This window comes from Gymnogyps californianus, chromosome 3 (assembly GCF_018139145.2).
Source record: "Gymnogyps californianus isolate 813 chromosome 3, ASM1813914v2, whole genome shotgun sequence".
Taxonomy (NCBI): Eukaryota; Metazoa; Chordata; class Aves; order Accipitriformes; family Cathartidae; genus Gymnogyps; species Gymnogyps californianus.
Window position 1 is genome coordinate 56,522,187 of NC_059473.1, and position 26,984 is coordinate 56,549,170.

Here is a 26,984-nt window from a genome sequence, read left to right on the forward strand (position 1 = left end):
AGCACGCCTATGTACACGTTGGTCCTGCTTTTGTGGCATGGGAAAAGAAGCTTTGTGTGTTTTGAGCTAGGAGAGAAACTACCGTGTTCTTTGCTTTGCTTGCTTATGCCACGTAATCTTGCGTGAATTAATAGAAGGGAACCTGTCCTGCGTGACAAAGAAAAAAAGCGGGTTTTTTTCTCCAAAGTTGCCTAAGGCATAGGACCCTACTTTTCTGCATCAGCTGAATCTGGACGTCCTTCTCAGACAGGCCCAGCATGGCTGAGGTCTGCAAGCCCACGGCGCTGAAGGCTTGGGGCCCCGGAGCCGAGCCCTCGGGTCAGGAGCCGGCAGAAGCCCCCCGGGGAGTGCGGGGCAGCGCGGCCGGGCGGGGGGGCGGCGCAGCCCCTGGGCCGGAGCCCCCCGAGGGTGCTGGCGGGCGGCGCCTCGTCCCGGCCCCGGTCCCGGTGAGGGCGGGGAGGGGGCCGAAACGCTGAGTCAGCACCGCGGTGCCGCCGCGGAGGGCCGGGGACCGGGCGGCGCCCCCACCCCGGCGGTGCCCGGGAGAGGAGCGGCCCCCGGCCGGCGGGGGGGCGGCGGCGGGCAGGGCGCTGCCCCCCTCGGCCGCTCCTTATCAGCCCGATTTGATGCTGCAAGGCGTGTCCGGGGCTCTGCTCATGTGATGGAGCAAGAGGCAGGCGGGCGGGGGGACCAGGGGAGGAGGTGATTTTCCTCGCTGGCTCTCGCTCGCTCTCTCCTTTTTTTTTCCCCCTCTCCTTTTTTTTTCTCCCCTCCTCTCGCTCCCTAAAGGAGTTTGCGGAGAGCCGGGCTCCTTCATTCCCGGCTGCGCCGCCGCCGCCCTCCGCCAGCCCCCGCCCGCGGCTCCGCACGGCCGCGGGGCAGCGCCATGGGCGCCGGCAGCTCCGCCGAGCCGCCCGCCCCGCAGGACGGGGACGGGGCCGCCGCCACCGGGCCCCCCGCACCCCCCCAGAGCCGCTGCCGGCAGAAGAAGCGGCGGAGCCCGCCAAGGTAAGGCAGGGGCGGCGGGGAGCCGGGGTGGTGGGTGGACGGGGGACGCGGGGCGGCGGCTCCCGCCGCACCCCCGGCCCGGGGAAACTTTCCCGCCGCGGCGGTGGCGGGCACCTGCCGCGGCCGGGGGGCACCCTCCGGGCCGGGCGCGGAGCCGGGGCGCGGCGGCCGCTGCGGGGCTGGGACTGCGCCACGGCCAGCGCCGCAGTCATAAAACTCCCGCCGGCGGCGGCGGCGCGGCAGCAGTGGGGCGGGGGGCGAGGGCGGCCCCGGGGCCGCCGCCGCTTTTGTGTGCGGCCGTGGCGGGGGAGAAGGGCCGCACCCACCCGCGGCGGGGTCTGCGCCAAGAAATCTCCTGACTGCGGTCCTGCAGCCGGCTCGCAGCGGTACCCAGGGCTCCCGCGGCTCTCCGCAGCCTCCCCGCCCCCCCCCGCCGCCCCATCCTCTCCCCTCCCGAGGATGCAGGTGGGAGGCGCGGCCAGCCCGCCGGTTTTGCAGTTTCTTCAGCTGGGCGCCAGCCCCGGTGTGTCCCGTCCCCCCCCCCGCCCCAATCCCGCACCCCCCCCCCCATCCCCAGGCTCACCTGAGCCGCAGCCCCCCCCGCCCCGCCGCTGCGGGCGGGCGGGGAAGGGGGCGGCGGTGGCCGCGGCGTGGGCTGTAGCCGTGGCTTTCGTGCTCCCTGGTGTCATACCGCATGGGGGGGGAAAGGGGAGCGAGTCGCTAACTCCCAGCCAGAAGGGAGTAAAGGAGCTCTAGGTATGTGTTATTTTTAATAAGGATGTTGAAGAATTGAAAGAAATTCTTTTAAAACGTCTGGTGTTTAAAAATAGATTATGAATGAACCCATTTATCCCTCTGGAATAGGCGCGTTTAGGGGGTTCTGGGGCTGAAAGGGAGGTTCTGTGCATCTACGTGTTTACATAGCGTTGCTTTGGGGGTTAGGTGTTAGTTTGTTAGGAGAGAAATAACACCACGTTATACCGAGATCCCCTTCTTTAGGCTCTTCAGAGTTTGGGTCCTCAGAGCAGGGATACTCAGAAGTTTCTGTAGCTGGTGCGTGGGTGTGTTAGAGCTTGAGAACTGGTTATGACTTTGTTTCTTTGACCTTGTGGTTCAGATTTAACTTTCAAGTTGAATTTCCCATAGTTCCTGGCTGCCACTAGAGCTCCTTGTGCGTGTTTTGACAGATTTGAAAACCACATTGAGAATGAACTTTAAATTAACTGAGATTTATTTTATTTTCTTTTTAACCAAATAAGCATTAGGGATTGGTGTTAGTTAACAAAATATTTAGCAGTTGTGTTGGGCAATTTTAGAATTCAGATGCTGAAATTTAGACATGAGTGAATTTATAGAGGGCAAGCATTTGGCTACTGTGATTGTTTAAAAATGAAGATAATGTGACTTTGAAGAAGGGACATAACATTCATAGCCGTGTTTATCCAGTTACGGGAACTAAGACCCAAAAAAAGAGAATACCATTGATGCTGTTCTCAAATACAGATGATTATTATTATTAATAATACTGTGTTTTACGTCTTCTACGCTTTAGAAAATTGTTTTCTAATAGATTTTTACCTTGTTATTTAAGTAGAACTGTTTAAACGTGGGGAAGTTCTTTTATCATTTCACTGCTGTAAGAAGTTGTATTACTACTGTTCTTCTAAAACAGCTAATTTTGCCTTCCATTACATTAAATAAAAAGAAAAATAAGTTTTAATGAAGTTTGGTCATACTTTTTTTGTATCTCATTTAGTCTGTTCTTACTACAGTAAGGTAATTCCGTGCAGATTTGTGACACAATTTTTCATCGTTACTCCTTTCAGCCCTTTGAATTTGATAATTACCAGATCCTGCAACGCCCCTGGAGAAATCTGTCAAAGAGCTAATTTGTTTGCAGAAGATACAACGGGGACATTTTGAAGGATGGTCTTCTTTCTTGTGCTTTCCGAATTAAAACGCTTATCACAACCCCCTCTTTTAGAAGAAAAACTTTGAAAACTGACTTTAATGGAATCCAACTTGAGTGAGCCTTGGCAAGTCAATCACACATCAATTGTCTAGGCAACTAGTCTAATATAGGTTATAAAATCTCACAGCAGTTGTGCTTTTTTGGTCACTTGAAATTCCTTGAAATGTTTAATCAAGTTCCTTTCATGACATAGTTGTATTTTGTACAAGATGAAAAACCTCTTTGCCCTTTCTTCTAGAAAGGGCCAAATTTACAGTCTTTAAGCTGTTTTGTTGTTCATATGTGACTCTCTGGCCAGATACCAGCTTTTGAGGTGTCCTAGTTACTGGAAGGGGGAGTGTATGTTTCAGTGTTTCTCACTTCTACGGCCCAGCAGATGTGAGAGACCCTCTAAAGCACTTGGTCTACAGCGCAAGAGATATTTAGGAGCCTTTGGGTGTTGGCTCGCAAGCGCTGCAGGTTAAATGTGGGCTCAACGGGTTAGGACCTCAGCTGTTCACCCCATCCTTTCACAAGTTGCTGGTGAATTACACATAAAGCAGCTCCAGAGTTTGCAGCTGAGCATGTTACTGGGACTTGAAACTGGTGGGCTTTTTTACTGTAGCAGACAAGGCTTAAACTCTGGCAGTGCAGGAGCTGCTCCTTATCTTGCATAGCCACCCCGTTGCGGGAAGCCCCCTCTGCAGGGGAGCATGACAGATCCTGGAGGTGCTAATCCATTTGCATGCCTGAACTGAATTCATCGGATTTGTGAATCAACACCCAAAGTCCTGTCGAAATCAAGGGACAGGGTGTGGTCCCACAGAAGGCTGATCTATCTGATGGAGTTACCTCCTTGCTGTTTGAGCAGCAATACTCTTTTCCCCCTCCTTTTCTTCCTCCCCTATTCCTCTTCCCTGTCTTGCTCCAGATGATGCAATCCCGCCTCACACCGTGTCTGGTCCTCACCTTGCCTTTCCGTAAGCAGGTTAAACTCACCCTTCAGGAAACAGTGGATTTCTTTTTTTTTTTTTTTTTTTCTGGGCCAGTTCCCTGATGTATTAGCGAGTTTATTTGACTCCTGCAATGCCCAGGTGAGACCCAGAGTCAGGACAAGTCAAGCATCTGCAGCAAAGCAGGAGGGGAAATGAAAAAACTTTCCCTGTTGGTGGCAGTGAGCTGGCAGACCCTGTCTGCATGTGAAACTTCCCTGTGAGACTGCCCTGCGCAGCACAGAGGCCTGAAGCTTGGCCTGAGAAGTATTTAACAGATTTCAATAATAATAGTCCTAGAAGTAGGAACAAGATCTTTTCAGTCTCAGAGGAGACCAGACAAACCTCAGGTGTCTCAGACTGACAAAAGCGTTGAGGTGCCTGATGGGGTGGGTCCTGTGCTCCTGCCTCTTCCCCGGGACACCTGCAGCTTCCCCTTTGCTGCTTCTGGCGCTGGGCAAGCTCATTCAAGGAGCTAACCCCCTAGAAAGCTGTTCAGCTTCTTTGGCAAGGTCATTCTCTGCTGATTTAGAAAGATGCGTTGGCTTCTGGGACTCGGACAGCAGAAGCAGCAGGTGCAGGGGAGCAGGCAGGACCTCATGACCGGGACTGGGCAGGGAGCTGGGTGACACTTCTGTTGGTGGCAGCGCATGGCTAGATTGATTCGAGCATCTCCATCTTGTGAGCTCCCTCTCTGTTCGTAGCAGTGGCAAGCCTCTCACCCGACTTCTCATTTGGATGCTGAGCATCAGGGAGAGCTGGAAAAAGATGCCAGTGTGCTGCCCTCTGCAGCGGTGCCCTCTGAGGTCCCACGGGGCGGAAAGCAACTACGAGCCATGTGGGTGACGCAAAGGAGAGCTGCATCATCCTACCAACATCTCAGCTGAAACAATTGCCATCACCTCACTGCTTTTTTTTTTTTATTTAGAAGCTCAAGGTACCAGTTTTAATACAGGTTTCTTTCTGCGGCCCTGCTGAGGGAGCAGAGCTGTGTTGGAACAGCTACCTGAAACAGCGTAGGGAAACTTTCAAAGAGACAATCCAGAAAAATACTGGTATGATAATAAGCTATTCTTGCAGCAAAATCTAGGTTTGGCAGAGATAATATTTTATGGGAATGGATGGCTTTAAAATGTCATGTGGTGAATTCCTGGCTTGCTCGCATGCAAGGGCCCCCACTCAAGAGCAGTGAGTCGTTCAAACGGTGTTCTCGGGATGGTTCCCATTTCTGAGTAGTAACTTGATTATGCTACCTGCGTTGTAATGAGAGCAAGTGTCTGCTAGACAGTAAATATTTGGAACTGTCTCTTCTAAAGAGGTTACCAGCTGAGATGTCAGAGTGTCTTATTGTCTGAGCGCCTGACAAATAACAGCTGGGACAGACTTACATCTGCTGTTTAAACAACTGCGTTCTTGTGAGGGAGCTGAGTCAGCCTGAAAATACTGCATTAGCGACGGTAAAACTAAGCTTAATCAAGTACCAGAGGAAAGTCCCTAGACTGCGTCTCTAAGAGCCCCAGTTTGAGGCATTCGGTCTGAATGACAAGGCTGCAGGGTTCTCCTGGTTCAACAGGGTCTGATTCCCTTTAAGGACTTCTCTTCCAACTGGGAAGGAAGAGACTGATGTAGTTTGGTGGTAAGGTTTGGAGGCCCGCCCATGCCTGTGGGGTGGCTGGGGAGAAAGCATAAAAATGCTTAATTGAAAAAATGCACAATGGAAATTGGTGTCATGGATCCACCAAAAGCGTGAAATAACCCCCTAATCATACAGGAGATAAGAGGGAGGTGGTAGAGGGAGTGTCCGGGCACTTTGAAAGCCAAGGCAATTAGCTTGTGTTTGATGTGATAGAGGCTAAAGAGATGCAAAGAGGAGTGTCGGGTCTTTGAAAATCCTTCTGGTTGGAAATGCAAGCCGTGGTTGTAGTTACTGAAAGGAGAGTAACTTGCTTTGTGCTCAGTCGTCGTTCTAACTGATCCTTAGCGTCTAGATGAGTTGTACCTATGTGAATGCTTGGGTAAGGTGGTGTCTGAGGACTGCTGCGCAGAAAGAGCTGAAAAATGTGAGACCTGGGAAGGAGCTCAAGTTGGATCAGGCTTAAGGTGTGGACCAGAACAACAGGTTGGGAGTAATGCTTCCTTCACAGGTTGCAAGAAGAGATCACAGAGATGATTTGGGAGCAAAAACTGTCGGTTTTGTTTTAGCCATGTGGATTTCGAGGGTAGTCATCCATAACGAGCTGTCACAACAAAGTCAGGCTGAGAGTTAGGACGGAAGAGGATAGATCTGAGGGAATGAAAGGTAAGGAGAAGGCTCTTGGCTTTGTCTGCAGGAGATGTTACCCAGAAATAAGGTACTGAAATTAAGTATGCTGTTATGTGCCTTATAGAGTAAGGGCCTTATGTTTTCTCCACCCGGAGTTTGCAATGCCCCACAAACCTCTAATGCCTTAGCTAATGCAAACCAAGACAAACTGCTGTGAACAAAGAGTTGGAATGACCTAAATTCAGGTTTTTTTTCCCAAATGTTGGTGTTTGAAGATCTTTTTAATGAAGTAGCATGTGTTAAAAGCAGACTCCCTGAGTAGACCAACAGTGCTGCAAGCTTTCCCAAAGTCTCAAAATCAAACTTCAGGAAAAATATTAGAGACCATTATGTTAGTTTGCTCAGTTGTTCAGACAGCTGGATCTGGCTATTTTAGTAATCTAATGTAGAATCAGTGTAGCAGGATTAACAGAATGAGGCAAAATTAACCCTGGTGCATTTGGGCCTGGTGTGAGGAATCCCTGGAATGATTTGGGTCTGGTACAAGGAATGTTGGGAATGGTGGTGATTGCTGGTGGGGGAAGAAGCTGGGTGCTGCTAGCCCCTCCGGAACAGTGAGGGATTGAAGCGTGCGCTAACGTACAGTGAGAGATCAGGGACCTGCTGTGCATCCATATCTCATGTAATTAATTGTGTTAGTTTTCTTTATACATTTTTAATTTTGTATGCATTTAATGGAGTCCAACAGTTGGACCTAACGCTATATGCGAAATGCAGCAGAAGCTGCTGTTGGTCAGAGTGACGTGGACAACAAGCCCTGTGCATTTTAGTCTCATTAGCTGTGTGTCCGCCCTTTACTTCCACCTTTGTGGTGGATATGAGGGAAATCCTTAAAAAATACATGCGTGATGTATAGTAGTGGCATGACAGAAGCTGAAGTGTTGCTTCACTGATGGTCCTTTGTTTTGGGAGTGAAGGATCAGTGAACTGGATAACCAGTTCTCTTCGGTTTCTCCTGTACTTATGAGACAACACATTCATAAATTAATTAATAATCAAAGGAGAGCGATGAAAGTGTGCTACAGAAACCTGATAAATGTTGATAAACCTGCCAACTTTAATGTCTCATTACCTGTAGATAAATACACAGAGCTGAATAACGAGATTCCTAATACCGTTAATTTTGTCTTTAAGGTTTTCACCCATCTCTCTAAACTTTGACTTTATACTTGTCTAAGCTTTATGACTATTCTCAATGGAATTAAGAACACAGCTCACTAAATTAGACGTAATTGGACTAAACTACGGTTTGAAGCAGTTAATGTGAGTGAAAATAGAAATTAGTTTCTTATGAGGACTAATGCAGTGGGACAGACTGCACTGACCCTCATAAAGAGCCTGAGCAACTTTTCTCAGAACAGAAAACTTTTTTCTTTTTAAAACTAATGACGCTGTTGTGTGTCCCTTCACATTACAACCCCCCCCCCAAGATGCATATTTTCTTCTCCTTTGCATGCATTTTAATTTGTGAAAAATACTATTGTTTTATTAGTTTTGATTATTTAAAGCAGAACACTTGATTTGAAAATCTAAATTTGCCTTCCTATGGCCAAGAATCACATCAAACTCTTTCCCAAGAGACTGGAGTAAAAAGGTCCCTATTCCCTAGCAGGGTAGGGTTATACTGCAGGTCTGGTCAAATTTGAAAATACTGATGTTTTTAATGTATTTATATTTTTACTCAGTTGTGACTGATGGGTCCTGTTTTCAAAACTGAATTTATGTACAGAGTGAACAGGGATTATAATTATACTAGCTGGTAGTAAAAACTGCTTATGGTCTTACATTTAGTAATGTTTTTACCTTCCAGTATGAAGAACAGAATTAAATGTATCACAGCATTTTACAGATCCAAAGGGTTATCTGCTAGATCCAGTGACTTCTGAATTTTGGTCACAAGTCTTTGGGATGATATATAGTCACTGTTTCCCTGAATGCATCACGACTGTAGAATAAATTCAGAGCTGGGGAATATTAAATGTTACCATAGTTAATATTTTGTCATAACACTCAGGGCCTAATTTAAAAAAGGGACAAGTTGTGCTGCATTGGAGTACCCAATCCCTTTGTACCCTGGTTTCTTGTAGAGTCCACAGGTCCATATTAGACACTCAGGCAAATGGAAGACTTTATGTGTCTATACATGTATGTCTATACACATGACTCTAGCTTTAAAATGGTTTGCTGACTGGGAGAGGTTTGGAAAGAAAGGCAAGGAAATCTTTGAATAAAGTGAGGAGTGCTAAGATATTCAGTGCTGTTGCCTTTCTTGTGACTTCAAAGAATTGTTGGTGCTAATTCTGAGGGTGTCATCTTCAAATATCCGTCCATGGATTTATCTTCAGATAGCCAAGTGCCCTTAGAGCCAGTAAAGTTAAGGTTGTTCTTGTGTTTGCAGGACTAGCAGTTGTCTTACAAGAATGAATGAGTAAAATTTACTATTAAAAAAAAAAAAATAATTGTCCTTTAATAAATTTGTATTGAAGAATCTCAAAGCCCTTTAAGAATTCGGTTGTTATTTTCTGTGTCTGTTTGTTGCTAGTCTTCAGTCAGTTACTACCGTTCAGTTAATGCTGTGTGCAACTGCAGAAGAGCTTCCCAGAGTTCACATGCCTTTGTTCGGTGGTGTGGCATTTTTATTCCTCCTGAGTTCCTGTGTTTTAGATTTATGAGAAGGATGATGCGAGAAGCGGGAATGTAATCTGAGTGTTGAGCTATTCCGTATTTCTTCTATTTAATATCTGGTCTCAGCATGCGAAAACTCTGAAGCCAAATTATTCCATCTGTGGTATTGGCAGTAGAGCAGAATGGGGTCCTTTTTCATGAGGTGGATTATGTGGCTGTGAAAGGCAGCTTTGAGGAGCGCAGCAATGCCAGGTGGAAACAATTTGGCTTAATTAAGGGCTTCTGAACTGAAAATGGGGAACCCAAAGGCACACTTCGTTGCCTGTGGAAGCAGGGGTACGGCACTTCTCTCAGATCCCGCCTAGCGCGTGAAAAGGGGGTTGAATGATAAGAGGAAAGCCGTTTGCCCGGCACTTTGTATGTTGATTTGAAATTCCGTTGCAGCGGGCTAATTGCTAATAAAAATAAATAAATGGATCTCCCCATTCAGAAGCTTGTTTTAGTGGGTTTTGGAAGAGAATCGTCAGGAATGTGGCATCTTTCTGATCCCAGTTTGGCGCTTCAAGCGTTTGAATGTTACATTACACTGAAAGATGGGATGTAGCTGTGGTTCCTTCGCTTAATTAACAGGGCTTCAATGGCAGTATATTGGGAGTACAACTGAGTAATAAGACAATGATATGTAATTAAGGTTTGCTGTTCTACCAGAGGAACTTGAAACCTACGCTTCAGGAATAGAGATTTAAGACGTGGTTAATTAGTTGAAATGGCTTCTGTTGGAAGGTAATACAATTGGTTGGAAAGCTAGTTAATTAAACAAATAATTAAAGGGTAAGGAAGTATCTTTTAATGATGACAACACATTTCATACTTTTTAAATAAAAATATGCTTCTGAAAGTATCTTCCTTGTTATATGGCAAGCCAATACAAAATCTGAAAATAATTAAAATGTATCAAATGTGGAAGCTGAAAAAGAGATTTTTTTTTTTACACATTAGCAAATCTAGAAAAAATATTTCAATATTATAGTGCAGAGTCCCAAAGAATTACTAAGCTTTTTCTCCCTGTAAGAATAATCTCTGCCTAATAACTGAGGCCCAAAAATTCTAGTTTTAATCCCAGTTTCACTAAATTCCCTCATGGGATTTATTATATATATATATATATTATATATATATATTCCGCTTTCTGTCCTGAATAATTCAGTTTCTTTGTAGTTGTATTGTTTATGATGAGAAGATAAGCACATCAGCAGAGGGGTGATAGCACAAGGCTGTAATGTAGACAGAATTCATGCATATATCAGAGCAATTGTGCCAGACATTTTGAAGAATGAAAAATATCTTCCCATCAGCTAGATTCACGTTATCCTGGAGTTTTCCTTCATGCTAGAAACCAATTTTTACACAAGGTTATAGGCCATTGTCTGTAAGACTTGCTTCTTCCACATATTTCATGCAGGAGAAGGGTAAAATAAATAGTCCCAGATTATGTCTTGTTTTTTTCTCACAGAAGTACTTTAATGTATTAAAGTTAATAATTTTGAAAAGGAGGAATACTGCACAGAAGTATTTATTTCCCAAAATGCTTACATGTATGTATCATAGAGTCATAGAATGGTTTGGGTTGGAAAGGACCTTCAGATCATCTAGTTCTAACCCCCTGCCGTGGGCAGGGACACATTCCACTAGACCAGGTTGCTCATGCAAAATGAGAATGAAGGAAGAATATTCTGTAGGGAAAAAACCGTGGCCTAGTCCTGATGTTCCTTTTTTTTTTCCTTCAACCGATACTTGACCATGCAGGTTTTAGATGCAAGTTTACCAGTACCTGATGTTGATGAAGACAATTTGGAGCATGATGCCCCACCACAGGAGCCACAGCAGCCAGGAGCTGTTACAGCACCTCAGGAGCTGGATGGGCAGCAGCCAGAGGTGGCTTCACCCCTCCAAGAACCACTCGGAGAGCAAGCAGAGGCCACTGGAGCAAATGGTAAGTAAAAACCTGTGTTCAATGGACAGATTATAGAGGCCTGGATGCTAAATGAAGTGTGAAGTTGAAATGGGGCTCAACTAGCCGTCTCCTAGTGAACAGGTAGTCACTCAAGTGATCTCTTGGTTGCTCAAGTGCTTCTTCTAGGGCATTGTTTTGTTGGGACAGGTTTTCTCTGTAGTGGAGTTCAGATAACAAATGGGTTGTGGATTGAAGCTGTCAGTGTCGGTGGTGGGGGACGCTACCCATTCCCCCTTAGGGGTGGTTCTCTGCTCTCAGTGCACCCTGCGGTGCCTCTGCTTGTCTGCTGCCAATCTCTCCACCATTCGCCTGAAGGAACAGCTCAGATTCCACTTCTTACATTAGGAGTTTCTGCTGCATAGGCCTGTCTCTTCTTTCACGGGGCAGAAATCCTTTTATGTTCATTCATTAGTGATATTAATGGTAATAAACTACTTTGAACTCACAGGAAGGGACGGGCTGCTGATCCGTTGGCTCTACCTTGATTAAAGTTCCCTTTCCTATTGCTTTTAATCAGATTTACATTTTGACCAGAAAACCTTTCTCATCGTAGGCACCCCTGTCTGCTCTGTCCTGGCAATCTCTTTCTTGCCTTGCCGCACAGTCAGAAATGTGCTGCTCTTTCTCCTGTGCAAACTGGCAGCCCACCTCTCCTGCCCTCATCAGCCTCTTGTTGCTGCCCCCTTCCCTCTGCGCCCGCTCGCAGCTGCTCAGTGAGAGATCTGCTTCGGCAATCCCGCTGGACGCTAACCTTTTTGGCAGGGGTGGCAAGAGGGAGGGATAGTTTTCAGTCAGAGCAGGCAACTAATGCTGGTGTGAGAGAGCAGCAGAGGGATGGGGAAAGGGTAGGGTGGAGCACATTCTTCAGTGTCAGCCTGTAGAGCAGCTTAAGGCATTTGTGTATCCCTTAGTGTACTTCGGGGTTTGAATTCTAGTAAAGGCAATTCTTTGCCACGTCTTCAGATTAATTGCAATAACACTATTATCCCAATAGAAGGTTGCCATATTTTATGCTGAGCTTTTGTGCTTTTAAAATCATATAGGTAGAGGCTTTTGGCACTGTAAAAATGGGATGCAACGTGTTTTATCTTTCACTCATGATAAACACTGCTTCTCTTCAAAATTTTACTCTTAAGTAGATAGGGATGGAGAGAGGATACTCATTAAACAGAGTCATGAAGGAAGATAAAATACCCGATGATCTGAAGTAGCGTCAGTAGATTTCATGTTGATATTCAGCTTCTGGATCAAGGAACAGAGAAGGCCTTTAAAAGGGCATGAATTTCAAGTTAATAGTCAGAGATTGTAATTCTTGTTGAATAATTCTGGGTTGTAGCTTCAGTTGTACAGAAATTGTGTTCCTAGGATGTATAATGAAGAAGAGCTGAGAAGCTCCCTTTGAATGCAGATAGTTACGTGTGACCAAATGTACGATGTGTTGTGGACACAGATAGCATTAGGAATTTGTATGTGGGTAGACTGCCTGAAAAGTCTTTGCTTTCTTTGATAATCATCTCTCATGTGGTTGTGTGATGATGTTGTTCTAATCAGGATTTATTTTACTCTTGTCCATGGAACCAAGCCTACATGGTAGCATAATTTATGTGAAAGGGAAAACAGTTCTACGGGTTTGCTCTCAAAGTAAAAAAGCCCTTTATAGAGGTGATGCAGCATGTATTTTCCGGTAACAATAGCTGAAAATGACATCATCCATAGAGACCAATAAAACCTGTCTGGTCAAGCATTGAAAAGATAGTTCTTCAAGTAAAGACTACATTCAGATATTCATGACTGTTTACATCCACCCCTCTGGACCTTACAGAGTCTGGTCCACATGTCTTTTGGCAGATGAATAAACGTGGGGAAGAGGTATCTCTTAAATGCTTCGTGCAGAGAAGTCTCTCCACATAGAGAAATATGTCATTTTAGCTCTACACTTCTTCGCGTTCCCCACTCATTCTTTATTTCATCTTGTTTGCAAAGTCTATAAAATCAGAAATAAAGCATTGTGACACTGAGCACTGAGGCAACACAGGTAATTGCCTGCAGTAAAGGAATGTTTATGATTGAAGGGGTTTTGGGTTGGTTGGTTTGTTCTTCTTGTCATTATTTGAATCTCACCATCAGAAGACCATTTGAGAGATGACCCAAACTCATCGAAGTTGCCAGTATCAGATTAAATTAACTAACTGGGAAGTCTGGTAAATTAACTAGGAAGTTGGTGCTGGCAGTCAGAGCCACAGACGAAGGCTGTGAATGGCTGGCACAAGTATCTGTGTATCATCAGAACTTTGGAGGTATCCAACATAATCTGTAGAAATATTGTTACTATAATAGGAGGTCACCTATATAGGATACTGATCCTTTACATTTTATTTTATCATATTGCATCCCTTTTTACTAGCAGTAAGAGCTGCCGGAGCATTACATTACTATACTACAAGTATTCAGACTAGTACCTTTCTGAAACCCTTGACAGCGGAATTTGAAACAATTTATAATGTAATTAGGTTGTAGAGAATTACAATTAAAAAAAACCCCAAACAAACAAAAACAACAAAAACCCCCAACCCCTAAGTGACTGTTAATAGGCACAGGAGTAAATGTTTCAGTATGGAGAAAAAAGTGTTTCGTATGTTTTTTTGTTTGTGAGGGGTAAACTGCTTGGGGCTTTCAACTAGCATGGGCTGAGGTTTGGTCCGGATACTTTGTGGCAAACTGCATCGAGAAGGCATTGCAAAAGCGGGAACTGAAGTGGCCTGTTGTTTAGAAAGTGGCTGTTCCTTACTGCACGGCCGGCCCCGCCTCGCTTCAGAGGAAAAAAGAATAAATACTTGCAGTGAAAGTTTCAGGACGGATACTTTGGGGCAGGATGATTTCAATCGCCAGCACCGCAGCGGTGGGAAGGGAAGAGAAGAGAAGAGCCGAGCCGCACTTGAGCAGCCGGCAGCGCCCGCGGCCCGGGCGGGGGCGGGGCCGGCCAGGCACCACCCCGGAGCGGGGCGGGGCGGGCGGGGGAGCAGGGCGGCGGGAAGGCGGCTGGAAGGCGGCTGGGGCCCGGCTGCCCCTCCCGTCGGGTGGGCCTGCCCCGCCCCGCCCCGCGCCGCTCCCCCTCCGCGGCCCCGCCCCGCCCGCCCCGCCCGTAGGAGGGACGTCAGACCGTGAGAAGGAAGCTTCTCACGACCAGTGTAACTTAAGAAATGCTGGGGAGCGTAACGATGACGGGTAAGGCGGTGTGGCGTTGCGGAGGTGTAAGCACGTTCGTTTGTCTTTATTTTCCTCTTCCCCCGATTAGCGCTTGGGTTTGTGTGGGTGACATCTGGGGACTTAACGCTGCGGCAGTTCTGTGACTTGCTGTGGTCTGCGTGCCGGAGTTGCTCCGTCGACTCTCGAAAGCGTTGTGTTACTTACGCTAGGTTTCCTGGCAGCGCGCTAGGAGTTAAAAGGTCTGGCTTCAATGTTTTTATCACAGTGAGAACCGTTTCCAAGTGAAGGTTGCTGAAACTTTACAAATTTCGTGTCACCTCAGTCGAACACTTGATGTGGTACTTGTCATGACAAGGCTTTTATAAATTTGAAGATGGTAGCTAGGATTTTTTTCTGCAGTACCAGAATATGACATAGTGTTTGAAACTGAGGAACAGAAAGAAAGGATAGTGACCGCATTGATGATGCTATTTTACGTTAATCAAGCAATAATGCAGTAAAATATCTTAAGAGCTAAACTTGGTGAAATTGAAGGAAATGCAGAAGTTAGCATCATTTCTATGTTGTAAAAATATTTGCATGAGAGAAACGAAGCTGCTACTTTATAGCTCTCTTAATTTTGATGAAGCAAAATCCAGAGGAGATTAACACCGTGGCAGGGGGTGTGTGTGTATACATGCATGTGTGGCAGCGGGATCCCAGCCTGCGATATCAAAAACTCGATCCTATGTGCATTGAACTCTGTACATCTTGTTTAAGAAAGTAGTGCATGAGCCACTGAAGTGTGAGACCTAACACCATAAACTAATTGGGCTTTCTGAAAAGATAATAGTATTTGGAGGAGCAAAGAATTAAAAGGAAAAAACATTATCTTTCACTGCTGGTTTTGCACAAACTTGTGTCTTTCTCTGGGAAACAAAGTGGCATTATGAAATTTAAATAAACAAACCCCACTTTTTTTTTTTTCCCCAAAGATAACTATTTTGCATCAGAATTTCTCTCAGATTGATGATGTATGTCTTTAGCAAGCTAGGAAATCTTTTTTATTTCATTGTATTAATAATTATTTACTCGCTTGTATTTTATTTGCTAGAGCTAGTGAATGAATTCAACAAATAGTGAGGGTTTATTAATGCAAAATACTTTAGCTTTACAATACATATTGACAACAAAGCCTGTAGAAGTCCGGCTCCGTTTGGAGCTGGCCCTGAGGAGGACTGTACGTGATTTGAATCAGTTAGTAGGAGAGGAGATATCCTACCGCTGTTTACAATAGGGTTTTCATTAAACTTGATGTTTAATGAGCTTATCACATGCTGAGTCTTTTTCCTCAAGGGTGCTCTATTTTTTTTTATTTCCTTTTATTGTTAGTAATTAAAGGTTAAACTGTTTTTCAAAAGCAATCTCTTTATAGGGTTGCACAGTTTGATCGTTTGAGGTTTTCCTTATTTAATAGTTCTTGTGGAAACTTGGATTTTCACTGCAGCACAACTGCTTCTATAGTACGTTTTGCAAGAACTGCATCTAGCTCGTAGTACAAATTACCATTTCTTTCAAGGGACAGAGAACCTCTCTTTATGGGTATGCAGAAGTGTCTTAAGCTATCGTGTGTCTAATTCGTGCAGATGCAGCTACATCTCCTTTGTGGTGAGTTTGTCTATGATGTTTATGTTACTCTTTATGCAGTCATTTTGATAAAGAAAATTTTCAATCTGTTTTTCATTGTGCATTTTCATTAACCATTAGGGGTTCTCAAAAATGTCCCAGCATTTACTGACCTGTATTGCTTATCCCGTCCTTGTTCCTAGCAGAGCAGATTTCCGTGCCCCCCCCCCCCCCCCCGCCCCAAATACCCGAGTGCTAGCGTGTTGCATTTATCTTATGCTTGGTGAATACATTGTATTTTAAAAAGCGGAACGAAGTCACTGAACGCGAGACATGGACAGCATGGGTAACCATGAAATTTCATAAATATTTGTAGTATGCTGGTTTGGTTCCCAAGCGGAACAGCTGGACTGGTTTGAGAGCAGTTTATTATTGTGAGTTCATTTAATGAAGAATCTTTAACTACAGAAACTGTATATCCAAGCCATGGCTAATGACCCTTCTGGTTTCAAAACAAAAAACCAAAACAATTTTAGAAGAACTTTACTGTTTTTTGATTTTTAGTGCTGTTTCTTGAAACATTGAAATGAAAGAAGAAATATCTTAAAATCTTGAATGAATGAAACACGTAACTTCCCTTGCTGGCATTTGAGAAGTTGGTCTCTAGGTTGGAGCAGGCAAGTACAGCTAAAGCAAAATCTTCTAAAAATAAAGGTTTGTGAGGAATGTTATAGCATCACAGCGGAAATGATTGTGCTTTCTTTTAAGTTACTTTCGTATGAGGTTATGTACAATGTCCTTTTCTGGGGATGTTGCTTTTGCTCTCTTAAGGAGTTGTAAGCCATGAAAAATTACAGCTATTTTGCAACTTTTTCCTTTTTTCGATTTTTAAAAAATGGACACAAAAGTATGTGAGATTTTAAAACTTGACTCTTCAGTTGCCACCCAAGTACCAGAGAACTGAAGACTGAACTTAATGGTATTTGTTTCTAAAGCTTTGAAAGAACAACATGGTTAGAAAGCTCATGAATTGCATGTAAATTCACATGCACTGTGAAATTTAGTATGCAAAAATCTCTGTAAATCATCCCTCATTATTTAATTATTCTGAAAGAACTCCCTCCCCACAATTAACATGGCAAGTCAGTCCTTAGAAATAATTGAGTGAATAGAATAGGGAAGGAAGTAGTATGTGCTTTCCATGAAAGAACTATTTGTACATTGAAGTGGAAACAAATATTGTGAATAGTAGGGAAAGGAAGGAAGAGTTTGTGAAATATATTGTCAAGAAGCAGCAGTGTCACAGACTTTAAACCTTGTAGTTAAAAAAAAAAAAATGTTAGAAGGGTAACACCTGGACATATTTCTGTGTTATTTTGTTACTGCAAAGTGGGTGGTGTGTTTGTTTGATTTATTAAACCCAACCCCCTGAAACTTGTGGTTAAAAGAATCGGGATTTGTGGTATAATATCCAATTCTTACACTCTGCAATGAAAACCTAAAAGCACAGCTTGCTTTTTTTTTAATTGCTAAATTATTCAATTTCACTAATAATTCCAAATAGCTACTTTATTCTAAATAAATCTGTTCAGGGCAGGTTTTTCATAGATATTGTAATTTCAAACTGTTTTGTTTTTTAATTACTGCTTCTCCATCCTTTTCAGTTTTTACCCTTTCTTAACTTTGTCTTTAAATGCTTCTAATAATAATTAGAAGAATTGTGCAGTTAAGGGAAAACTGCATTTAACAAATAAAAGCTTGGTATATCATGGACACTTGGTTCAAATTATTTTTTTTTATTTGCCTTCTTCTGTTCCAGTGTCATGTGAGTTTTAGAGCAGTAGGTGTTGGTTTTGTTTTGGTTTTTTTTTTTTTTTTTACAAGTTGTATTCATAGCAAATCTAGGTACAATGGAGGCAAACTATTGTAAAATACCCCTTCAGCCTTATGGCTTCAGCGTTCCTTTACGCTCATGCAAACCTACTGAGAGTATTGTGTGTGTGACCGAAAGCATGATTTGGCCCTAAATACTTGAACACTGAATAAATGAAAACAGGACAAAGTCCTCTGGAGCCTTTCGGTGGCCAGTGGAGTTTGCGAGGCAGGCGCTGGGTGTGTGTGACATCCATCTGAGAGATTGAGAATGTAGGGAATTCATGGAAAAAATCCAGCGCCGTGCTGCAAATCCTTAGGGGGAAAAGTCAACCAGCTCCAGATGTTGACATGGTTGACTTCGAGCACATGAAGTGCTGTGGACTTAACTCTTGCAGTCAGAGTGCCTTTTTTTCTTTTTTCTTTTTTTTTTTTTTTTTTTTTTTTTTTAAACTCTCTGGCAACTACCGGGGAGAAACACATTTTCACTTCTAGAGACGGATGAGATGGTGGGAGCAGTGAAGTTGCACTGCCAACAGTGTCTATCAGCCCACTAAAAGAGAAGTGTTATTTATTCATTTCATTTTTAATGGGATGGGACAGGAATTCAGTCATTCTGAAAACACTAATTTTCCAACATCTGATCAGTATACTTCTGATAAAACAGAAAGAAATTCTTACCATGGACTAAGCTACCTATGAAATTGTGAAATCAAGCACTTTTGATTCCCTAAGACTGTCAATCTCGTATGTTTCTTTCAGAATAAAACAAAACACTTGCAGTTGTTAAAACACAAGCAGCCCCTTGATTCAGTTAAAAATGTTTGAAAGCTTAACTGGTATGTAAGCAGTTAAAATAGAATTTCAACATTAGTTCTTAGCCACAGTGGATTTAAATAGCAAAGTGGATCAATTTTATGATATCACCTTTGATTTTTATTGCTGCCTCTGGCTATTTTTTTATTGTATTGTTTTCCTTGACTAGCACATAGCTGGTGAAGTGCAGCCCTGCTCAGGACAGACCTAAAGAAATTGTATTCCTAGCAGTGTTTTAGTAGATTTTCCTCCCCCCCGGTAGGTATTTTGATGAGACTCTCCTGTGTTTCTTAAAGATGCTTTCAAATTCTATGAATTCATTCAGAAAGTGCTAGTTGTCTTGCCAAAATACCTGTGGTAGTGACATGCTACAGTACTCTGAACAACAATACCTTGTGTAAATAACTTCCAAAGCTTTCAAAGTCGAGTTACTCACGGTTTGCTTTGCATTCAGAAGTGCACTAACAATGTTTGGGCACCAAGAATATTATTAATAAAAACATCATTAAAGAATCCGACGGCTAAATATAAAGTCCAGCATGTACTGTTGACTTCTCAGGTCTTCTGTTTCTTTTGTGCCCCATTGGATATAAAAATGCTCTTTGGGGTATATCTTGTGAAAGTACAACTTGGATGTATATTGCAGTGCAGGCTTGTCACACAACAGTGGCAGCCTCCTGGCAGCCTGCAGGCAAGTTTCCTGAATGGCACCTCTCCTCAAATGCTGAGGAAGGGCATCAGAAGTTCAGTTTAAAAGACTCTTCCAGGGATTTAGATGTGAAAGAAGTAGACAAAGTAGAGACTGGGAGCAACAGCAGCAGGTCGCTTAACAGCTGACACCCAAGCTCTGTGTTACCTTGGGGATGAAATACCTTCTGGACAGGTTAAATGCTTTTTGTTGTGGAATTGAAGGGGTAGTGCTTGGACTAAGTCTACAAGTATACCCACTGCGCGCTATGAGGGAGTGATGGAAGTGTGACCTGTGTAGCATAGTTGCAGCTTTTCAGATTGGTATGAAAAGTACGTGTTCAGTCGGTCAATATTTTCTGTTAGTTTTTCCTTTTGCAATTTATTCAATGAAGTATTGCAAGGTAGCATGTTTGCTGGACTCACAAGGAAGACCTAACTACTGTCAGCCTGATTTAACAGTTTTGAAAGCTCATCACTGTGCCTCTAAACTCTGTGTTCTCTATCTTTATGATTGCATTTGCTATCTTAATATATACCCATACCTGCAGATTTTGTAATAGTTGTTCAGCTCTTTTCACCTGCAAAGCATTTTACAGAGACATAGCCCTTATCTTAGGGTGTTATGAACATGTCATTTTATAAATAGAATAAGCAAAAATCCTTTAAGTGCTTATCATGAATATGAAGAGATGCCTTCATACACTAGTCTTACATCTTATCTCTCCCTTTGGAAACAGAATACCTCATTCATTCATATTCTGTATCATACCCATCTTACAGTAATCCTGTTTACCTGTAAAACCTTGCAGCTCCTCTTAAACACTAAATTTGTGTTCTAGGAATAAATAAAGAAAGAAATGCAGCCTCAACTTCAACTACAAACTTTTTATAATTTTTTTTGAAACCTCAAGATTTTCAAAATGGTCGGCCTGCGTTCCCAGGGAGTTTTTGCGAGAGCAGAGGGGAACCCTTAGAAAGCTGTGTCTCTAGCTGCCCATCAGTTGCCTGCAATGAGTCACGAGTGCCTTTTGACCTCTCCTCCGCTCCTGCTGCCTGCCCTGCCTGCTTCTGGTCTTTCCCACTTAGACCCAGCATTCCCCACTGGCTCTCAGCCCCACTTTTTGTCTTACCTTTAGCTAAGTCATGTCAGATGGAGATAGAGATTTCCATATGTCTAAGGGTAAGCACATTGGCATTAATGCAGGACTGAGGAAGAACAGAAGGGAGACTCTATAGTCCTTGTTTCCACCAGAGATGTTAAGAGGCCTGGCTCATGAACAAACTGTTACTTAACATTAAATGATCAGTGTTTAATTTCATAGCTGGTTCAGCCAGAAAAATTACTTTTAGCGTAGACAAACTGAAGAATATATTAAAGTACCTGTTAATAAATAATTATAAACTATGAGATGTACCCTAGTGTTTGAAGAAATGCCTCTAACTGAATTCCATTAAGCCATGATAAGCTTTCTGTTAAATTGCCTAGTTTGATGGAAATGACAAGGAATTTATTTCTGGACCTAGGAATCAATGAATACAGATACGGAAGTGGTTCCTTGGCTTTATCCTTGTATAGTCTCAGCATACAACTACATAATGTTTGATTCATGAGTCCAAAAATATTAATTGAATAAGCACATCAGTTTTTCTTTGGTAACCATCTTAAAATGAAAAGTGAGTTCAAATGTGTTATTGCTACTTCTAGCTGTGCTTACAACCTTATTTCCCTTCCCCACCCTGCCATGGCCTGAAGTGTTATCACATCGAGTTATTTTTGCTCGTGGAGTGTTCTGGTGTTTGCAAGAGGTATATTACCAATGGAGTAATAATCCCGGCTTCTTCAGAAAAATGTCTATTTCTTCCTACCCTGCTCCCTCACAAATTACTCAGTTTGAACATCTCTGTTTTAAAATGTTCAGGAAGTTAGGGTGTTATCAGAGGTCAGACTTTTAAGAGAATTAGGAGTTAACAATTGAAGTAAATAATTTTAAACTGTTAGATAAAGGGAAAAACAAAAAGCTTTGCTTATGTCGACTGAGAAACAACAACCAGTAGGCTGCTGATAGTGAATATAAACATAATTTGCCCTCTACATAGCTATTAGAAGCCAGCATACTTGTAGATTTAGTTTTGCTTATTATTTAGTTATGTTTCAGCCTTACCTAGACCGCGTTATCTATGCGCTTATGAAGATGCAGTTCTTCCCAAAGGGGAGACAGGCAAGCAGAATTGAGGAAGCATCTAGGCTGGAAGGGGACCTCTGGAGATCAGGTGGTCTAGCCCCTGTGCAAAGCAGGGCCAACTGCAGAGTTAGATCCAACTTAAAGATGGATCAAATAAAAACTAAATCACTTTGGGGAATTCAGTGATGCATGTACTCTTGAAAGCTGTCTCCTGCATGCCTTTGGGCATTGACGTAGCACATGTACAACTTAAAAGAAAGGGGACATGCCTTCTCCCAGGATGTTGCTGTTTAACATTGCTGCCTTTTTTTTTTTTTTTTTTTTTGGTCATCTTACCATTCCAACAAGTTTGGTCAGAGAGAAGAGTACTCTCCCTCATGGCCTTGCACTTTCACCTGTTGCACAAAATCAAGGATCAAGGACAATGTTAAACTAAAATCCTGGCAGTATCCAAGCCCAAAGATCTTTTGGTGTCTTAGATTTTATCTTTATTTTGGTGCCATAGACTTTATCTTCACATGTTGTCCTGTTCATCATCATGCATGTTCATCACACAGTTATTACTATTATTAAAATTATCATTATAGGCAACAGCAGTTTTACCTGCTCATTTTTTGTGTTTAAATGGCAGAACTTAAAGGCTTGGTGTCCTTGTTCCTTTCCACCTTTTCCCTCCAAAGTTACTTATTTGGGGCATGGGGAGCTTGCGATTTTGTGCTCTAAACTGGATGTGTGCTGGCTTCTTAATTGCTGCATTTCATGGGGTTTAGTTTATATGCCAGCCTGTGAACTTAGGCAGCTCGTGGCCAGAGGGAGTGATAATACTTAAATTGTCCCAGCAAGACTGAGAGGGTGGTTGCCAGTGTCCTGAAGGAAAAACTCAAACGATGCTCAAGAAAGAGATTATGCAAACACAGACTTGTGAGCAGTGGAGGGTAGGATTTGACCTGCTTGCACAGTAACAACCTCATTAATTTTAAGCAATGTGGAATTGCTGTAGATGAGGTTTCTGTCTGGCCACAGTGGTGATGTGATGTATGGGAGAATTCGAAGATTCATGATCTTTAAAACAAGTGTGTTGTAAAGTAACTGTTTTGGGGGTTACAAGTTTTCAGAAAATCAGTAAATTTGTAATGGACATTTTCACATCTTACTATTCTTTTGGGACAGAGCTGTAAAATGAGCTTTTCTTTTCTTATCATTGTTTTAGGTCAACACACACTTTTGGTTTTTTGTTTTTTTTTTTTTTTCCTTTTCCCTCAGAGGTCTCTCTGGGATAGGGATGGAAAGGGAGGAAAGGATACTGAGCTTTGCTTCAGGAATAATTACATGTATTGTTCTGTATATTCTTTGAGTAATGATAGGATAGAAATAAATTTTTTTTTTGTCACATAAGTTTGCCTTAAAGTAAAAAAAAAACAAAACCCCAAAACAAAACAACCACCAAAAAAACGTCAAAAGAAGGAAGGAGAAAGAGAATATAAGCTTGAAAGGTACATTTGTAAATAAACTTTGGAAAGACCCATACAATGATATGACGAAGAAAAGGAATTATAGTAATCTTAGAACAAAAACTAGTCCTTAAAAAAGTTAATAGTAGCACATAGAAGAGGCACACAGATAATAGAACAAGTGTATGTTTAGGAAAGTTTGCTAAAAATGAAAAAAATTATATATATTTATTTAAAGGTATAATATAACATTACATTGAGAAGGAAACTAACTGGTTTGTTGTTGTTGTTTAAACAGTTGGACAAACAGAACATTCCAGTGTAACTTTGAAGGAAGACACTGAAACTATGGAGACAAGTCCATCTGACTCAAGCACCAAGGATGATGTAGATGCTGAGAAAGAGGATGCTCATACAGTTAAACAGTTGCCGTCTTCGGAAGAAGACGCAGAAGACCATGCATCTGAGCCACAGTCTTATGATCTGGGTTTTAAAAAGGTTTTTAAATTTGTTGGGTTCAGATTCACAGTGAAGAAGGAAAAGACAGGAAAATCGGAACCAGTTCAACTGCTTACTGTAAAAAAGGAAACACAAGTCCCTGAAGGAGCTGATGATCAAAAAGAAGTCAGCTCAGAAGAAATAGCGATGCCCGAGGATGCACTCTCTGCAGAAGACAACACCAAAGACACACTGAAAAATGAAAAAACAGAAGATGAATCTCCTAAAACACCAGAAGCAAATGAGATTTGTTCTCAGTCACCTGCCTTAACCACTGATACTGCATCGCCATTAAGAAAATTTTTTACTCAGGGATGGACTGGATTTAGAAAAAAGAAGAGTTTTAGGAAGCCTAAAGAAGATGAACTACAGTCTCCTACGAAAGAAGAGGAGCAAGAAAAGGAGAGGGCAACATTAACAACTGAAACCAGTGAAAAGGAGGAGAAATCTGAGTCTGAGAAGCAAGATGAAGAGAGGAATGTGACAGCAGTAACTATTGAAGCGCATGAGAAGGAGCAAACTGAAGGTGAAAAGCAGGAGTTGGAAAAGACTGTGGCAGCCATAGGAGTCGAAGCAAGTGAGAAGGAAGAGCTAATCGAGCATGATGAGCAGGGACAAAAAGAGGATGCAGCAGCAGCAGTTATTAAAGAAAGTGTGAAGGAGAAAAAAGCTGAAGATGATGATCAAGAAAGGAAACTGGTGGAAGTCTCAGAAGATCTTGGTAAAAAGGAAGAAAAAACTGAAGAAGGAGAGAAAGAAAGTGAGGTGACAGAGAAACCACTAAAAACAAGGTCAGTGGTACCTGTTGTCACTGACAGTGTGAACGGAGAATTGAAAACGTCCTCGGAAGTCATACCTGTGGGAGAAAAACTGGAGTCAATGGAGAAGTGTGGAATAGATGACAGAACTGAAATATCCTCTGAAGAGAAACCTGAAGCAGGATCTTTGGCAATTGAAATTTATAGTGAAGAGCTTAAAAAATCTGAAGGAAGAGAAGGAAATAAACCTGCTCCACTGGGGGAAGAAACATTTGATGAAAAACCGGAGGAAGCTGAATTGAAAATGTCACCCACAGCAGAAGACATCACACAAGGAGAAGCTCCAGACAGAACCACAGAGAAGAAAGAAAGCAAAGAACATGAGACAAAACTGACTCTGGGTGCTCCTGGATTGAAGTCCTTTTCTACTTCCGAACGTTCAGTTGACACAGAGGATGATCAACAGTTAATCAAACCCGCTGATGAAGGACTACAGGGAAAAACTGGCATAGTTATGACTGATACTATCAAACCAGATGAAATAGCTCCTGAAGAGGCAGCTGGAAAGAGGCCTCCAGAAGGTATCACAAATGAAGCTGAACTGCTGTCTTCTCAAGAAAAAGCTAAACTACAAGGCAGCCCTTTAAAGAAACTCTTTACAGGTACTGGATTAAAAAAACTGTCTGGAAAGAAGCATAAAGGCAAAAGAGAAGAATCTAAATTAGGGGAACAGGGTGAACCAATTCAGCACTTATCAGATTCCCCAGATAGCCCAGAGGAACAAAAGGGAGAGAGTTCTGCTTCTTCTCCTGAGGAGATGAATGAAATTCCTTCTTTGGAAAAATCTGTAGATGGAATGCAGGTCACTGAAAATGAAGATGCTGCAATTTCAGATGTGGAGCGAAAAAGAGAAAGTGTTACACCCTGGGCATCATTTAAAAAGATGGTGACTCCCAAGAAACGTGTCAGAAGACCTTCTGAAAGCGATAAAGAAGAAGAAATTGATAAGACAAAGAGTGTTGCAGTGTCTGCAACTGAAAACGCTGTTGATGAAAATCAGGGAGAATTAAAAGAAAATGGGATGGACCAGAAACCAGAGAAAACCACAGAAGAGCCCAAAAGAAAGGTTGACACCTCTGTGTCCTGGGAAGCTTTTATATGCGTAGGTTCTTCGAAGAAAAGAGCCAGGAAATCATCATCATCTGATGAAGAAACTGAACATAAGCTTGGTCAAGAAAGCCAGAAAATAGAAGAGTCTGGACAGAGCAAAGAAATGGCAACAGATGCAATTCTTACTAGTTCTCAGGAGAGCGATCAAGGACAAGGGAATTCTTCCCCAGAACAAGCTGGAAGCCCATCCGAAGGTGAAGGTATTTCAACATGGGAATCATTTAAAAGGTTAGTCACTCCAAGAAGAAGATCCAAAACCAGAATGGAAGAGAGAACTGAAGAGTCTGTTGTCGGATCTAGCCTGGAGCATTCAACATCGGATGGTGAGCCTGGAAAAGATGAATCGTGGGTTCCATTTAGAAAACTGATGCCTGGGCGTAGGAAGAAAAAGTCAGATGGAAAGCCAGAACCAACTCATCTTAAACAAGCAAGACAAGACATGGCAGAAACAACTGAAGAAGATTCAGATATTCCAGCTGTTGTTCCTTTATCTGAATATGAAGCAGCAGAGCAGGAGAAAATTGAGGCCCAACAAGCAAAAGATGCTGAAGCGATGAGAGAACGAACCTCAGAGGAAGAGAGAGCAGAAAAATTAGAGGAGACCCTAAGAATTGAGCAAGCACATGAAGGGCTGGTACATGCAGTTACTGTTACCGTTGTGGAAGGGGAAAGGGTGGTTACCAGTATTGAAGAAAGGTCACCATCTTGGATATCTGCTGCTCTGACAGAGTGCATTGAGCAGGCAAAAGAAGAAGAAGAGAAAGAAACTGAGAAAACATTTGAATCAGATGTTATTGTGGAAGAAGCAGTGGTACCTGTGAAGACAGTGCCAGAGATGAGAAAGGATATAAGTGATGACACCACAGCAAGTGAGCTAGAGCTAACCTCAGAAGCAGTGACAGCTCTGGAGGAGACAGCAGAAGCTTCCTGCGCTGAAGAAACAATGGAAGTGTCCCTTGCTGAGGAGACAACTGAGATGGTTTCTGCTGTTTCACAGTTGTTAGAAACCCCAGATACTACAGAGGAAGTTACACCTGTACAAGAAGTAGAGGCCACTGAACAAAATTTGAAAGAATTGGACAAACAGACGCAAAAAGTTCTTCACGAAGTTGCTGAAAGAGTAAAGTCAGCAGATGTAGCACAGCTGGTTAGTGAAAGAACCATGACAGCAACTATAATTACAACAGTACAAGGAATTGAGTCAGAAGTGAAAGATGATGCTAAAGATGGGAACGTTGTAGGCCAGGAAACTGTTTTGCTTGAACAGTCCTTGGAAAAAGGAGAACACAAGGAGGATGGCCTCCAGCCCCAGGGAAGTGCAGGGAGCATTCAGGGCCAAAATGGAGCTGAAGAGAGTGTTCTACACGAAGGTTCAGAGACAAGTGAAATATCTGCTGCAATGAAAGAAAGCACAGAAAGATGTGAAAATGTAGATGTATTGAGAGATGAAAGCCAGTGGCAGGCACGTGAAGAAGTGGTTGTAGAAGACCATGAAGAAATATCTGAAGTGCAGAGGACAGTAGAGGAACCTTCATCACATGACAGAGAGTTTCACAGCATCAAAGCAATCACTCCCAAGGAAGAGCCATTTGCAAAGCAGGAGCCTTCAGAACAAGAGAAACTGCCTGTAACAGAGTTGACGGTAGATGAGACAAGAGATGAACGTATTCCAGAAGTACAGATTGCAGTAAGTATTACATATAACACAAAGGTTGATTTGTCAAAGAGAAAACCAGCAAGTGTTAGATATTATACCTAATTTAGAACCAGGCTGTGGCAATATTGCTGTCAAGGACCTTTCTTGTGCAGCCTGAGGCAACT

General features: G+C 42.9%; 1 protein-coding gene across 1 annotated transcript in view; it reads left to right on the plus strand.

Moving 5' to 3' along the window:
* The first annotated feature begins 886 nt into the window (after positions 1-886).
* AKAP12 (A-kinase anchoring protein 12) overlaps positions 887-26,984 on the plus strand; it is a 31,998-nt gene continuing 5,900 nt past the window's right edge. The window contains 4 exon segments of the mRNA XM_050893986.1: positions 887-946; positions 949-1,008; positions 10,706-10,892; positions 23,036-26,850. Of these exon segments, the coding sequence (XP_050749943.1) occupies positions 887-946; positions 949-1,008; positions 10,706-10,892; positions 23,036-26,850 (4,122 nt within the window).